This window comes from Schistocerca americana, chromosome 6, assembly GCF_021461395.2.
Source record: "Schistocerca americana isolate TAMUIC-IGC-003095 chromosome 6, iqSchAmer2.1, whole genome shotgun sequence".
Taxonomy (NCBI): domain Eukaryota; kingdom Metazoa; phylum Arthropoda; class Insecta; order Orthoptera; family Acrididae; genus Schistocerca; species Schistocerca americana.
The window spans coordinates 196079165-196095419 of NC_060124.1; the positions used below are offsets into that span (position 1 = coordinate 196079165).

Below are 16255 nucleotides of genomic sequence, written 5' to 3' on the forward strand. Positions count from 1 at the left end.
AATCAGCTGCTGATAGCGCCTGCACACGCTGTACATAGTACGGAAACGACTGGTTCTCCCGTAGCACTCTCAATACAGTGACGTGGTCAACGTTACCTTGTACAGCAGCAACTTCTCCGACGCTGACATTAGGGTTATCGTCAACTGCACGAAGAATTGCCTCGTCCATTGCATGTGTCCTCGTCGTTCTAGGTCTTCCCCAGTCGCGAGTCATAGGCTGGATTGTTCCGTGTTCCCTAAGACGCCGATCAATTGCTTCGAACGTCTTCCTGTCGGGACACCTTCGTTGTGAAAATCTGTCTCGATAGAAACGTACCGCGCCACGGCTATTGCCCCGTGCTAATCCATACATCAAATGGGCATCTGCCAACTCCGCATTTGTAAACATTGCACTGACTGCAAAACCACTAACCTGTTGATGATACGTACTGATGTGCTTGATGCTAGTACTGTAGAGCAATGAGTCGCATGTCAACCTAAGCACCGAAGTCAACATTACCTTCCTTCAATTGGGCCAACTGGCGGTGAATCGACGAAGTACAGTACATACTGACGAAACTAAAATGAGCTCTAACATGGAAATTAAGCGTTTCCGGACACATGTCCACATAACACCTTTTCTTTATTTGTGTGTGAGGGATGTTTCCTGAAAGATTGGCCGTACCTTTTTCTAACACCTTGTATATCACCCACTGGTCCAGGATGTCAGTCAGCAGAAGTAACCTAATTATTATGGCTCGCTACACCGTTGAAAATTCTTTCTACGACGATCAATCAATCTCGTTGCATGCCCGAGAGACTTTCAAGCAATGATCTGAACCTAAATACAGTTGAAAAAAGGCAACAGAATGTATTTGAATTAAGTCAGATGAATTAAGTCAGATGATACTGAAGGCATTAGATTAGAAAATTATTTGTTGAAAGTGGTAGACGAGATTTGCTATTTGGGCAGAGAAATAACTGACAACGAGAGAAGTAGAAAGTAGACTTGCAATAGCAAGAAGAGCTTTCGTGAAAAGAGAAATCTGAAGAAATCGAATATAAATGTAAGTGTTCTGAAATATTTTTTTAAAGTATTTGTCTGAACCATAACCTAAGATGGAAATGAAACATAGACGATAGAAGGAAATTGAAGCTGTTTATATGTGATGCTTGAAAAGAATTTTGGAAGTCAGAAAGGTAAATCAGATAGGTTATGAAGAAATATTGAATCGATAAGCGGACGAAAGTAGCTTTATACGAGAAATCCTGAGGTATCAAGGCGTGATTATCTGTTCACGGAGGGAATTTTACGATGAAAAAATTGAAGAAGAAGTACAAGGTTTGGAAACAGCAAACAAGTTCAAGTGGATATAGATTGCAGCATGGTGTTGACTAGCGTGGAAGGGGCTACACCTAATCAGTCTGTGGACTGAAAACTATAACAACTCTGAGGTAGGAACCGTAAACTCTTCATCAGCTGTGTATATCTGAGGAATCTACAGAAATGTAAGCTGCATTGCTCAACAGCTATTTCTAATCGACTTGAAATCTGCTATGCCTGCCGGCCGCTGTGGTCGAGCGGTTCTAGGCGCTTCAGTCTGGAACCACGCGACCGCTACAGTCGTAGGTTCGAACCCTGTCTCGGGCATGGATGTGTGTGATGTCCTTAGGTTAGTTAGGTTGAAGTAGTTCTAAGTTCTAGGGGACTGATGACCTCAGATGTTAAGTACCATAGTGCTCAGAGCCATTTGAACCATCTGCTATGTCTTTGTCATGTTTAGTTTGTCTCCGAACCATACAGCTTGTGATTTGCAACTTGTTGACATTGAAACTGCGGTCCAGACCAAGACTCGAACTCGGAGTCTTTCCTTTCGCGGGAATACTTTTACTGTCTGAGCTTTCCAGGTATTTAGACAATTGCGATTTCTGACGTAGCTGCACTTCCACCAGTAACACTTGATGGCGCACTCTTTTCGCCTAGCGAGTCGGCTGCCCGTGTACCTAGCGTTGTTTGAGGGAAGTCTAGCTTGCAGGGGTTGCGGTTCACGATCACAATACTTCTTTCCTACTTTTCAAAATTGGCTGAGGCTCTCCTGCATACCTTTCTAGAGTAGCACTCATAGGAGAAATGATATCGCGGAGGCGCCTCTTAGCCACAGCCTAGGGTTTGTTTCTCGAATGAATCCTCGACTCTGCAGCGGGGTGTGCATTTAAATAAAAAAACTGGAACTTGGAAGAGGATTATTGAGTCTCGTCTGGATACCTCAGTTGGTAAAAGCATTAGCCGCGAAATTAATGACCTACCAGGCAATGTTAATAGTCACCTCACAGTTCTTGAAAATGATACAGAAGTTGTCTTCATCTATACTGAAGAAAAGCTGCATAAATATCCTGTTAGATCTTGATAAGATTTTAAAATGGTGCCGAGACTGGCACCTTGTTTGCAATATTAGGAAACGTGAAATTATGTATATTTTCAAAGCTCGTAAAAGTAGTGTCCTATAACTGCAATATCAATGAGTCACTATTGGCATTAGTCGCCTGGTACAAACTACTGGGCGTAACAATTTGTAGCGAGATAAATGAAATACTTATCTATTTCTTTTTAATAATTTTAAAATTTAACTTTATTTCTGTTTTTAAAGTATTTAACTTCATTTCTTTAAAAACTAATACACGTCAATCTCAAAGAAAAGTTTATACCTACTTGTACGTGTTCTTTTAATTGCATTTTGTGTAATTCTCGAATATGTATAGGCCTGCAGTAGCGATGACTAAGGAGCTTACGAGACAAACATATTTTTGTGGCCATTGTACCTTATCTTGTTATGAACAGGAAGCCGTTTGTAGAGTGACCCTACCGTCACCGTGGCCTATTTTCACCATGTTTTAATTATGTGCGACGATGCTCATCTGATTTTCTATGTATTTTTGACGATGGTACTATGGCTTCATATTGTTAGGAATTGTTTGAAAACAGTTATGTCTCGCCCTGTTTTAAGCGCTTGTATGAAAGTAATACTTTTCATAAGGGCACTATTTATTGTTTTAAGATGTAGACTCTCCACTACTTGTACTTGGTTTTTCCCCTTCTTCTGCAGATCTGAAGATGGTCGCCGTTGAGCGAAATGGGTTGTCTGAGGCCAAAAGTTTCTTTGTGATGATAGACGGAAATAAAAGAAATTTATTCTGAAATGGAGTGATCACATAGGGTCATTGGGAGGATACGGGGAAAATGCAGTCAATCTACGAAGGACACTACTTGCAAAACGCTTATGTGTCACATCTTAGAATTGCTCAGTTGTGTGGACCCATACGAAATAGAATTAAAAGAGGATACTAAATGTATTCAAAGGTCGGCATGAATGGTCACAGGCTTTTAAGACTCACGGGAGAGTGTCATGGAGATGTTTAGAAAGCTTAATTGGGATACTTATGACGATAGACGTCAATAATCCCATGTCAACCTACTTACAAAGTTCGAGAACCAGTATGAACTGAAGAATCTAGATCTATTCTTCACCCCCTATGTGTCTTCCTGCACAGAGGACAACAAAGACAAAATCAGACCAATTTATTCTAATGAAAACCAACTCCTTCGAGGTCATACAATTGTCAATACAGTATTCTCTTATCTTGAGGTACCCGCTGGGCATGCAGTCTGGATCGATTGCTGTAAATCTTGTAGCTGTCCTCCCGTCAGGAGAGGCGCCTGTAATGCGACTGACACACATTTGGATAATTCATGTCAAATATCCTCTGCTCTCTATGTCCAAGCGAATCGAAGGGCATTTATAATACTTACGACAGTCGCTTTATGAAGCATACCCAACAGTACCTGAAGATAAGACAATCGTACATATATGAAGTAAACAATCAACATATTTTTTAAAAATATAGCTTCCAGGAAACTGAGTTTATGTATTTCTATTCCAGTTACAGATCACAAAAGTACGCATAAATCAGATTACTAGCTTCAGCCTATAATGACCGTCTTTAGATCTGAGCACGCACAGTGTGCTAATCGTTCGAGTTGACATGTGTAAGAATGGTACAGTCACAGTTATTAGCCACACAAGCGTCGTCACATTCTTACAAAATTTAGATACCACGTGCGTAGTTGTAAAGGCATGCCGATTCTCTAAAGAAGCTTACTAAACTCCATGAATGTATTATTAAATTTTCAATGGTTCAAATGGCTCTGAGCACTATGGGACTTAACTGCTGAGGTCATCAGTCCCCTAGAACTTACAACTACTTAATCCTAAGTAGCCTAAGGACATCACACACATCCATGCCCGAGGCAGGATTCGAACCTGCGACCGTAGCGGTCCCGCGGTTCCAGACTGTAGCGCCTAGAACCGCTCGGCTACCCCGGCCGGCTGTCGTATTATTAATAAAGCCTTAAAGGAAGAGCTAGAAAATAAAAATAAAGTAGGGGAGTGAAACCTGGGTCCTCTCAAGGAGGAATAACAGTAAAGGACGTGCAGTTGAAATATTTCCGACAGCGAAAGCTTGCACATGCCACTACCGGATTAGGAATAAGCAAATTAGGGAACTGAATGTTGAAGCGATAAACAACACAGCAGAGAAATACAGAGACTTATTGGACGACCATGTGAGCAAAATGCCAGAAGAAAGAATGACGAAACAACTTTTGAGATACAGACCGAGAAGAAGAAGGAATCCTGATAGGCCCAAAATGAAATGCCCTCAATAATAATCGTTGACAACAGAGCAGGCAGTTTGCCCAATAGCTGGAAATGAAGATGCAAATGAAGATGAGGATGATGATGATGATATTTAGCATAATTGACAATTCATAATCAGTATCAATTGGATGTCACTAATCCCCAGTCAGCAACTGACAGACCAATTGTATGACGTGACTAAGTCTTGTTATAACTTACTAAATCGTTCAGATGGCTCTAAGCACTATGGGTCTTAACATCGGAGGTCATCAGTCCCCTAGACTTAGAACTACTTAAACCTAACTAACCTAAGGATATCACACACATCCATGCCCGAGGCAGGATTCGAACCTGCGACCGTAGCGATCGCGCGGTTCCAGACTGTAGCGCCTAGAACCGCTGGGCCACCCCCGCCGGCTATTAAATTTTGTAAGAATACAATGAACCTCGTTTAATATATGAGATTGTAGCGTTTTTACATTTGCCGACAAGATATGATGTGCATACTGTCTATATTCAGGTCCGAAAGTATGTTTACGTACCGAAATAAATAATGTGATTTATGAATATTTTTCTGATTCGTAACTGGAATAAAAATAAACTTTCATTGGAAACTTTCATTGGAATGAATAAGTAAATGTTGATTGTCCTGTGGATGTTAGGTACGAGGCTGACTCCACAAAAATAAAAGTTAGACTAAAAACAGCAGGTACAGTTGCGTTTAAGAAGTCATTTCTCTGGAGCTGCATCCAGTAGTTTTCAGGGTAAGTATGTAGATGTAGATATAGTCCTGTGTTCTATATGCGGCCCGGCTCACGGCTTTAATACTTAACTTAAAAGATAGCGCAAACTCCGATGCAGAGTATAGTACTTGTTCCGTTTGTAGTAATTTTAGTTTCTCTTGCATCGGACCAGCGACCTTATGGTGTCTCGAACCAATTTAACAGCAGAATGACTCCAGTACGGCTCCACTAAACCATTGTACCGAATGTCGTTCACAACTTGGCCGAAGCCGATCTGTTCAACGTCGTCCTGACAAAGCGAGCGTTTTTGTGCGAGGGAACAATGTGGCGCCTGGAAAAACGTACTTCTGTAGCTGAGAGAAAGCTGCTTTTGTGGCGGCAACAGGTGTTGTGCCTTATCCGCCGCAGCCGACTCGGGTCTCGGCTACTTCCGGCGTGGTTCGTGTGGATTCGCCAGCGAGGGGAGCGAGAGCGACAGCGGGCTACGCCCATTGCCCCGACCGTATAGCTTCAGCCGGCAGTAGGGTCGCGGCTTTAGCGCTGCGCAGGTTGCGTCTGTTCAATGTGAGGCGCGCGGCCTGTCGTTCCCGCGTTTGCAGGTCTGCTTTCTGAATCCCTCGGTGCATAGGCCGATTGCCTTCGACCTCTGAAAGATGTGACTCACGGTGTAAGTGACTCGTTTCTGCGTTGCGTCTGCTTCATTCGCGCACTTAGTCGACGCCGCTTCTGAATCAATCTGTAACAGTGAGGGAAATCACGCGGAAAATACTGTTACGGAAAGGGGTGGGTCGGTTAAAAACGTACATTCTCTTGGTTGTCGGGCACCTGAGATCGCATCGTAATCCCTACGTAGCAGCTAATTTATATGCCACTTGTAGCGGCATTGCCGAACTTTCCCGTAGAGTGCCACGCTGCACTGCTACAGAAGTAGTAGGCATCGTATTTATTCATGGCATAGCTTACTGCTTCTGAAAACAGTAAAAGTACTCGATGTTAGTGATCTTCGTTAATGAAGGAAGTGTTTACGTGCAATAAAGCCCTATATGACCTGTTGACTTAAGGCAAACTAAAACCGTTCACAAAGTAACTTTCGTTCTTTTACAAGTATTAAAATGTTGTCTAGTTGAGTTTAACTAGTCTCGCTCCTGATTTTGTTTGTTTACCACAACTAAATAACCAACATTTATATTTCGAATGTAGCTAAATGTATAGGGATGTGAAACTCCCTGTCGAATCCGTCGTATTTCTTTAGAAAAGCGGAGATTGCTCCTTGCTTCACTTTGGATTGGGCGGAACTTGCGAAAAAAGTAAAAGACAGAAAAAAATATTTCAAATAGTTGGTAACTCCGCCGTCGCACCCGTGGATCGGTCACTGTAAGAAACATAGAGGTGTATCCATCGTGGACAGAACGGACCGGTTGTGCGGTTATTCTAAGCGGCCGTTTGGCTCTTCAGTAGTAAGTTATTCGTGTAGTTCTGGAGGAGTGTGTATAAAATCTAGTCCTCATTTGGTTCGTGAAGAAAGCTCAATCTTAGTCCGCGAGTATTTTCGTTCTTTGTTAGATGCAGACAGTTCCCGAAGCCTCGAAACTGGTAATTTCGCGGGCTGAATACGCACGGAAATAAATTGGCGTGCGCTTCTGGAGAGTGCGGGTGGCATTGCTCCAGTTGGCACGCAGCCGCTGCGTCCTTTTGCCCTGGAACCGTACTGCACCAGACCGGACAGCCCACTGCGTAACTCTGCGGAGTCCCAATTCTGTCGGCACCAGCCTGGACCACTAGTACAGTGCGTCCGTTCTCCACGGGACTTAGTTCTCGTCGAATAATCTTAGTTGGAAAACTGGAATCATCATTCCTCCCTACTGTATTTCGTTTTGGTCAGTGATACGCCTGAGATTTCAATTATCACTGATCCTTTGAGTTTCAGTAATTGCCCCCAATAAACCAGCGAATACCGATAGCTTTACTGCGCGGGCCACCCACTAGACCCGTCGTCCATCAAGGTGAGCTGAGGCGGCTTCAGCTTGGGCCCCTCTGACCCTTCCATTCCGAATACCGAGCTCGCAGCACAGTGCAGCGAGCGTAGACGGGGTGAAAGCGCGAGGGTAGGACCGTGCCCAGACCCCGGCTAGCCATCGGTCCGCTTCGCCTCCCCTCGACCAGCTGCCCGTACGAGCGGCAGCCTCTGTGTCCGCCAGCCATGTCCGCCCGCTGCGAGGACCACGACCCTTACGATGACCCCGACCAGGAGGGCTGCGGCGACTCGGAGGAGACGCTGTCGATGGTGGCGGGCACGACCCTCACTCTGGGCACATCTGACGACCACGACCACGACCAGGACCACGAGCTCCAGCAGCAGCAGCAGGAGACGCCGCGCCGTCGACTCGTCATCCGGTCGCCGCCGCCGCGACGGAGCTCGGCCGTCAAGAAGGTCGTCACCGTCATCAGTCCCACGCAGGTCAGTCCGGCCGCGGGTGCGTCGTCGTCACATCTCGCTCTTACTTTTAAACTCGACAGGCGACTGATCAGAACTCACTGCTAAGTTTATCTTCTTCTTTTTTCGTACATCTATCGTCAACCCCAGATGGATATGGGTCAACAGTTGATGAAAAATTGGGAAGAAATGATAACGCCGTCAGCCGTGTATTTGTATCTTACTTTACTTTAGCAGGTTTTTCCACTTATCAGCAGTTGCCTGTTCTCTAATGTCACAAACATCCATCCTGCCAATGTTCTCCCGATTGACCTATCCTTTCGGCGGCTTTGGCTGTAGTTCCCCTCGACGTTACCCTCGGCTCCAAATGGTTCAAATGGCTCTGAGCACTATGGGACTTTACATCTGAGGTCATCAGTCCCCTAGAACTTAGAACTACTTAAACCTAACTAACCTAAGGACATCACACACATCCATGCCCGAGGCAGGATTCGAACCTGCGACCGTAACAATCGTGCGGTTCCAGACTGAAGCGCCTAGAACCGCTCGGCCACTCCGGCCGGCCCTCGGCTCCCCTCGGCTTCTTCTCCCTGATGGAGATCAGCTGAGCCGACACTGTTGTTCTTCCATCCGTCAGACACGTCCATTCCAGCTCAGTGCAGGAGCATCAATACCATATGTGACTGGTTCCAGGCATCTATCTCCATTCCTACATGTACATTCCTCAGTCTATCCAAGGGAGTCTCTCTCATATTTCGCAGTAACCCGTTCATTCCAAACCCTCGATTTTCTCCCTTTGTCTCTCGCTCAGTATCTAATACTCTGACCCATATATCAGATCGCATTCAACCACAGACGCAGCACTACCGTCTTTCTTTGTCTGGATACGTGCCGACTCCAAAAGTTGTTAATGATCTAATAGCCACGCTCACTCGACTTGTCCTTTGGAATATGTCCACGTCACACTCTTCAGTCTTACCGATTTTGAGCCCAAATACTTGAACACTTACACATTTCTTAACCGGCCAAACTAAAAATCCAAATTCTCACTTTGTTCATTTCCAACAAGATATTCTGTTTTATCCGCATTGACTGTTACTCCCCATTGGTCATAAGTATCCGATGTAAACGTTCATGCTGTACTTTCACACGCTAACTTCTACATCTACATCTACATCTATACTCCGCGAGCCACCCTACGGTGTGTGGCGGAGGGTACTTATTGTACCACTATCTGATCCCCCCTTCCCTGTTCCATTCACGAATTGTGCGTGGGAAGAACGACTGCTTGTAAGTCTCCGTATTTGCTCTAATTTCTCGGATCTTTTCGTTGTGATCATTACGCGAGATATATGTGGGCGGTAGTAATATGTTGCCCATCTCTTCCCGGAATGTGCTCTCTCGTAATTTCGATAATAAACCTCTCCGTATTGCGTAACGCCTTTCTTGAAGTGTCCGCCACTGGAGCTTGTTCAGCATCTCCGTAACGCTCTCGCGCTGACTAAATGTCCCCATGACGAATCGCGCTGCTTTTCGCTGGATCATGTCTATCTCTTCTATTAATCCAACCTGGTAAGGGTCCCATACTGATGAGCAATACTCAAGAATCGGACGAACAAGCGTTTTGTAAGCTACTTCTTTCGTCGATGAGTCACATTTTCTTAGAATTCTTCCTATGAATCTCAACCTGGCGCCTGCTTTTCCCACTATTTGTTTTATGTGATCATTCCACTTCAGATCGCTCCAGATAGTAACTCCTAAGTATTTTACGGTCGTTACCGCTTCCAATGATTTACCACCTATGGCATAATCGTACTGGAATGGATTTCTGCCCCTATGTATGCGCATTATATTACATTTATCTACGTTTAGGGAAAGCTGCCAGCTGTCGCACCATGCATTAACCCTCTGCAGGTCCTCCTGGAGTACGTACGACTCTTCTGATGTTGCTACTTTCTTGTAGACAACCGTGTCATCTGCAAATAGCCTCACGGAGCTACCGATGTTGTCAACTAAGTCATTTATGTATATTGTAAACAATAAAGGTCCTATCACGCTTCCCTGCGGTACTCCCGAAATTACCTCTACATCTGCAGATTTTGAACCGTTAAGAATGACATGTTGTGTTCTTTCTTCTAGGAAATCCTGAATCCAATCACAAACCTGGTCCGATATTCCGTAAGCTCGTATTTTTTTCACTAAACGTAAGTGCGGAACCGTATCAAATGCCTTCCTGAAGTCCAGGAATACGGCATCAATCTGCTCGCCAGTGTCTACGGCACTGTGAATTTCTTGGGCACTATCTATTACAACAACCAAGAACAACCTGTAAATACAACTTAATTAAGGTTGGTGACATAGAACATCCTCGTATTAATCCTTTACTTGTTTAAAACTCTCCGATGTCTTACAACCAGCCTCCCCAAGTGCCTCAAGGTGGTGGTACATCCTTTTTAACAGTTCTATTAACACACCATCCACTCCAACCTTATCCAGTTCTGTGCACAGTACTCTCCTTGCCACAGAATCACAGAATCAATAAACACCAAGTGGATAGATCCAGAATGAGATTTTTCACTCTGCAGCGGAGTGCGAGCTGATATGATACTTCCTGGCGGATTAAAACTGTGTGCCGGACCGAGACTCGAACTCGAGTTCGAGTCTCGATCTAGCACACAGTTTTAATCTGCCAGGAAGTTTCACCAAGTGGATATCTTGATTTTTTGCGATCATCTTCTCACACATCTGGCATACACAAAATATGTTACCAACGCAGCTTTTCCTAGCAGTAAAACCCCACTGCTCCTGCGATACAACAACCTGCGCGACCTTTTCCAGTCTGTTCTTTACTATCTGTTATTATGGGTTTTCTGTCTTGAGCTGACTGCAGTGTAATCAAAAAGATTACATTGCCGTCAGCTCAAGACAGATAACCCATAATAACAAATGGTTCAAATGGCTCTGAGCACTATGGGACTTAATTTCTGAGGTCATCAGTCCCCTAGAACTTAGAACTACTTAAACCTAACCAACCTAAGGACATCACACACATCCATGCCCGAGGCAGGATTCGAACCTGCGACCGTAGCGGTCACGCTGTTCCAGACTGTAACGCCTAGAACCGCACGGCCACTCCGGCCGGCCCTATAATAACAGATGTTAACAGCTGGTGTGGAAGATGGCCACACAGACAAGCGTATTATGTCCTTTACTATTTTGATAAACAACCTACTTTATATCTATTTATTTAAAAAAACGATATCGGTGCTCCACTCCACCGTCATTCCACCCCTCTGTCGGTAAGTAGTGTTTCTATAACCAACTGTATACAATGTCATAAAAAGTTAAGTTGGTTCATGAGTTCTATTGGTAACATCATGCTTGAGAAGATCTGTGGGCGCCGATTTTTATTCCATTTTATGGTCTTGTGTACAGTTGGTTTACACTGGACTCGCATTCGGGAAGACGACGGTTCAAACTCGAGTCCGACCATCATGATTTAGGTTTACGGTGATTTTCCTAAATCGCTTCAGACAAATGCCGGGATGGTTCCTTTGAAAGGGTACGTCCGACGTCCTTCCACATCCTTCCATAACCTGATGGCCGGCCGTTGTGGCCGAGCGGTTCTAGGTGCTTCAGTCTGGAACCACGCGACCGCTACGGTCGCAGTGTCGAATCCTGCCTGGGGCATGAGTGTGTGTGATGTTCTTAGGTTAGTTAGGTTTAAGTAATTCTAAGTTCTAGGGGACTGACGACCTCATATGTCAAGTCCCATAGTTCTCAGAGCCATTTGAACCATTTGAACCTAACCTGATGGGACTGATGACCTCACTGTTTGGTCCCCTCCCCCAAATCACCAATCAACCAACCAATCAACAGTTGGTTATAAGACCACTAATTGCGAATAGAGCAGCCTGATGATGTTGGAGTGGACCACCGAAACCGATCGCATTTAAATAAATAGATATATATCCGAAAGAACAGGCATTAAGCGGGATCTGCAGCTGTGATATATATTATGTTCATTTAAGGGGCAAGTGGAGGAAAGCAAAGGAATGGGAAAAACCTAATGAAGTAAGCTGCATCGAGACTTTGTGCAGCATTAGCTGTGACGAGGGAAATGAGTTTTGGAGCAGAACTGTAACCCGGGATCTCCTCCATACTAAGCAGTTTCGTTAAGCACTGCGCCACCCGGACAAAGCGTTTGTCGTAAAAACGCGAACTATCTCGGTCGGCTCGCTCCCCAGGCAACTCCCCTTCCCACCCAGAGCCACCTATCCGTTGTCCCCGTCCATGCCCTCTATGCTCGCTAATTTTAGATTCCTACTGGAGGTCGAACATAAATATGCATCTGCACATAAGGTTGCGGCATGCATAATAATTGCAGATGGTTCAAATGGTTCTAAGCACTATGGGACTTAGCATCTGAGGTCATCAGTCCCCTGGACTTAGAACTACTTAAACCTAACTAACCTAAGGATATCACACACATCCATGCCCGAGGCAGGATTCGAACCTGCGACCGTAGCAGCAGCGCGGTTCCGGACTGAAGCGCCTAGAACCGCTCAGCCACAGCGGCAGGCAATAATTACAATTCCTGCGTGGTGTCTGTTGTTTCAGACAGGTCCAGAAGGACTGACACCATGTATTCATACAAATGATTCACCTCTACGGTCAATGAACCTAGAACCTTCATTGTGGATGCACATTTACGTTAGACCTCTGGGAGTATAAAATGATCGAGCATGGAAGACATGTATGGGAACAGCGGACAGGTGGCGCTAGGGGGGAATGTTAGTTGTCCGAGGAGCGTGCAGAGATAGTCCGCAGATTTGTGATAAATTCTATGTTCGGATGGAACAGTGGTTAACGTAACTACCTAGTAAACAAGAAATCCCAGCTTCGAGTCCCGCTCTAGCACACATTTCCAATCGTCGCCGCTGATTCCGCACAAGTCTCGATGCAGCTGACATCATTATTTCCCTGTCTTTCCTTTCATTCCTCCTCCCTTCCCCTTAAATTTACATAATGATAACCCTGTCTCTGAACTGTGTAAACTTTGTTCTGTGCATGATCAAATTCTGTTTGTGTATGATGTTTTCTGAGGCGGTAATTAGAGACGAACTCAGAATCTGCGTAAAGGAGCGTGGGGAACTTCCTAAATATCACACCAGGCCGGCAGGTGCATACACGGGGTCGTTAACCCCCGCGCGGGTTCGATCCAGGTCTGACTCACCTTCCAGCCTCGCAAGATAAGTGCGCAGCATGCTGCGCTGTACCAGCTGCTTAATCCTTCTCCGTCTCTCTCCCATAATTTCGTCTCGCAATATTCTCAGCCAGTCTCAGTTTCAGTTTCGTAATGGTAACGACCTGAACTCCTGTCTTTTCTGTTATCGATATGCTTGATTTAATGTTCCTTCTTGTTATGCCAACATGCATCCGTCCACTGGCTGTTGAAGAATCCTCAATCTTTGAACTGTTTCAACTTTCGACATCCATATGTAACTTCCGCACTTTAGCACTAGCCGTATCATACTAATCCTTAATACTAGTTATGTAACTATTTGTATACATAAATTTAGTTTTGTGTCTTATTTTAAATCAATTCTTTTAGCGAAGAAATTTTGTTCAGCTGTGGCATTCTACTTCTAGTATATTCCTCACGTTGCTTTTATACTGGCGGATTCGTCTCTTCTGACATTTAGTGGTCCTTTCTGCCTTGTTGGAAACTCTGTGTGCGTCAGTTAGTGTATTTGTTTATTCTTAAGGCGTATTCTGTGCCAAGAGATCTATCTATTCGTGCAACAGGTCCCCCAAGTATTTACATCCGGCCAGAAGTGATATGTCGTCCGGGGTGGCCGAGTGGTTCTAGGCGCTACAGTCTGGAACCGCGCGACTGCTACGGTCACAGGTTCAAAAAATGGCTCTGAGCACTATGGGACTTAACTTCTGAGGTCATGAGTCCCCTAGAACTTAAACCTAACGAACCTAAGGACATCACACGCATCCATGCCCGAGGCAGGATTCGACACTGCGACGTAGCGCCTACAACCGCTCGGCCAGCGCGGCCGGCTAAACAGGTTCGTCTCTTCTGACATTTAGGGGTCCTTTCTGCATTACGTTGGGGTCTCTGGGTACGGCTGGTAGTGTATTTGTTTATTCTTAAACCATATACTGTGCTAAGAGAACTATCAATTCGTGCAACAGGTCCCCAAAGTATTTACATACGGCCAAAGTGCTACGTCGTCCGCGAACCTAAACATTAATCTCTATTCGCCGTGCACTTTTATTTTTCTTCCGAAATTTTCCTTCGCGTCTTTGATCGCTTCTTCGGCGTAAAACTTGAACAACAGTTGTAATAATTTTTAACCCTGCCTTACGCCGTCCTTAACACAAATTCATCTTTCTTGAGTTCTCACTTTCATTACTCCCATTTCGGTTTCGTTCTGAGAGATATCCTATTTACTTATATCTTACTTATTATTGCTTACAATTTCAACTCCCGCTACCTTGACTCTAAAAATACAAAGGAAATAAAGATAGACGCTCACTTGACGTCATTTGTTGGAGTAGCTTAGTTTACTTGCACTGACATAGGTTCCTTAAACTCTCTTCTTGGAGCAGATGGAACAAATATTTTTTTTAAAAAACGGGAAAACACCCAAAACTCTTAAACCACGATATAACATTTGTTAATTATCTACATTACCATCGGAGCAGATGATTTACTGGCAGTTCCCAATCTCAACCACTTGGACACATTTCATTTAAGAAAATATATTCTTCAGGAAACACCTGTTTCGGAATTCTATATCCGTGACCTAAGTTACCATAACTTACACCTTCCCGATTTCTGGTGACAACAACCTAAATCTCTAGAACCGGAGTTATAGGAAACCTGTACTACCTCCAAACAGTCTCGAAACCACCGCGTGGCGGGCATGAGATCGGACCACAGATGACCTATCTGTTGTCCACTGAGTCAATCAGTGGAACCTATCAGATCCGCCACACCAACCCCTCACCCCACCCACTCCCATCCCCCCCTCGTCCCCCACAGCCTGCTCTTACTGGGAGACCCACATCCGTCATACATTCGTTCTGCTGCTTCTAATATAGCTCCAGAGTTGCTGGTCATACATCCACTGTTTCTGGTCCTCCTCTTTGAAGGAATTAATTCCGGCTTCGGTGAATCCCCAGTGATATTCATTCACTCACAGTATTCACTTAAAATTGGATATCCTCTTAACAGCGCATTTATTTTTAAATATTTTCTAAGTTCCGTCCCAGAAACCTTATCTGCTAATTCGTTCACCAGGTCTCATTTGTCTCCATCTCTAACTGTATCAATCAGTGTACCAGTGCCTATTACTAGTGACCGCAAATCTTCGTAGGTGGGGTACTTAAGTGTGATATGGTCTGGTGTACCAATGTCACATGTACACATATTTGTCACACGTTTCTACACTCCTGGAAATGGAAAAAAGAACACATTGACACCGGTGTGTCAGACCCACCATACTTGCTCCGGACACTGCGAGAGGGCTGTACAAGCAATGATCACACGCACGGCACAGCGGACACACCAGGAACCGCGGTGTTGGCCGTCGAATGGCGCTAGCTGCGCAGCATTTGTGCACCGCCGCCGTCAGTGTCAGCCAGTTTGCCGTGGCATACGGAGCTCCATCGCAGTCTTTAACACTGGTAGCATGCCGCGACAGCGTGGACGTGAACCGTATGTGCAGTTGACGGACTTTGAGCGAGGGCGTATAGTGGGCATGCGGGAGGCCGGGTGGACGTACCGCCGAATTGCTCAACACGTGGGGCGTGAGGTCTCCACAGTACATCGATGTTGTCGCCAGTGGTCGGCGGAAGGTGCACGTGCCCGTCGACCTGGGACCGGACCGCAGCGACGCACGGATGCACGCCAAGACCGTAGGATCCTACGCAGTGCCGTAGGGGACCGCACCGCCACTTCCCAGCAAATTAGGGACACTGTTGCTCCTGGGGTATCGGCGAGGACCATTCGCAACCGTCTCCATGAAGCTGGGCTACGGTCCCGCACACCGTTAGGCCGTCTTCCGCTCACGCCCCAACATCGTGCAGCCCGCCTCCAGTGGTGTCGCGACAGGCGTGAATGGAGGGACGAATGGAGATGTGTCGTCTTCAGCGATGAGAGTCGCTTCTGCCTTGGTGCCAATGATGGTCGTATGCGTGTTTGGCGCCGTGCAGGTGAGCGCCACAATCAGGACTGCATACGACCGAGGCACACAGGGCCAACACCCGGCATCATGGTGTGGGGAGCGATCTCCTACACTGGCCGACCATCACTGGTGATCGTCGAGGGGACACTGAATAGTGCACGGTACATCCAAACCGTCATCGAACCCATCGTTCTACCATTC

The 16255-nt window shown here is 45.5% G+C and overlaps 1 protein-coding gene across 1 annotated transcript in view; it reads left to right on the forward strand.

The window, feature by feature from the left end:
* Window positions 1-5962: 5962 nt before the first annotated feature.
* The window catches only part of LOC124619544 (inactive dipeptidyl peptidase 10-like), a 380569-nt gene continuing 370276 nt past the window's right edge, over window positions 5963-16255 (forward strand). The window contains exon 1 of the mRNA XM_047146009.1: window positions 5963-7874. Within this exon, the coding sequence (XP_047001965.1) occupies window positions 7617-7874 (258 nt within the window). The 5' untranslated portion in view covers window positions 5963-7616. The remainder of the gene's footprint in view (window positions 7875-16255) is intronic.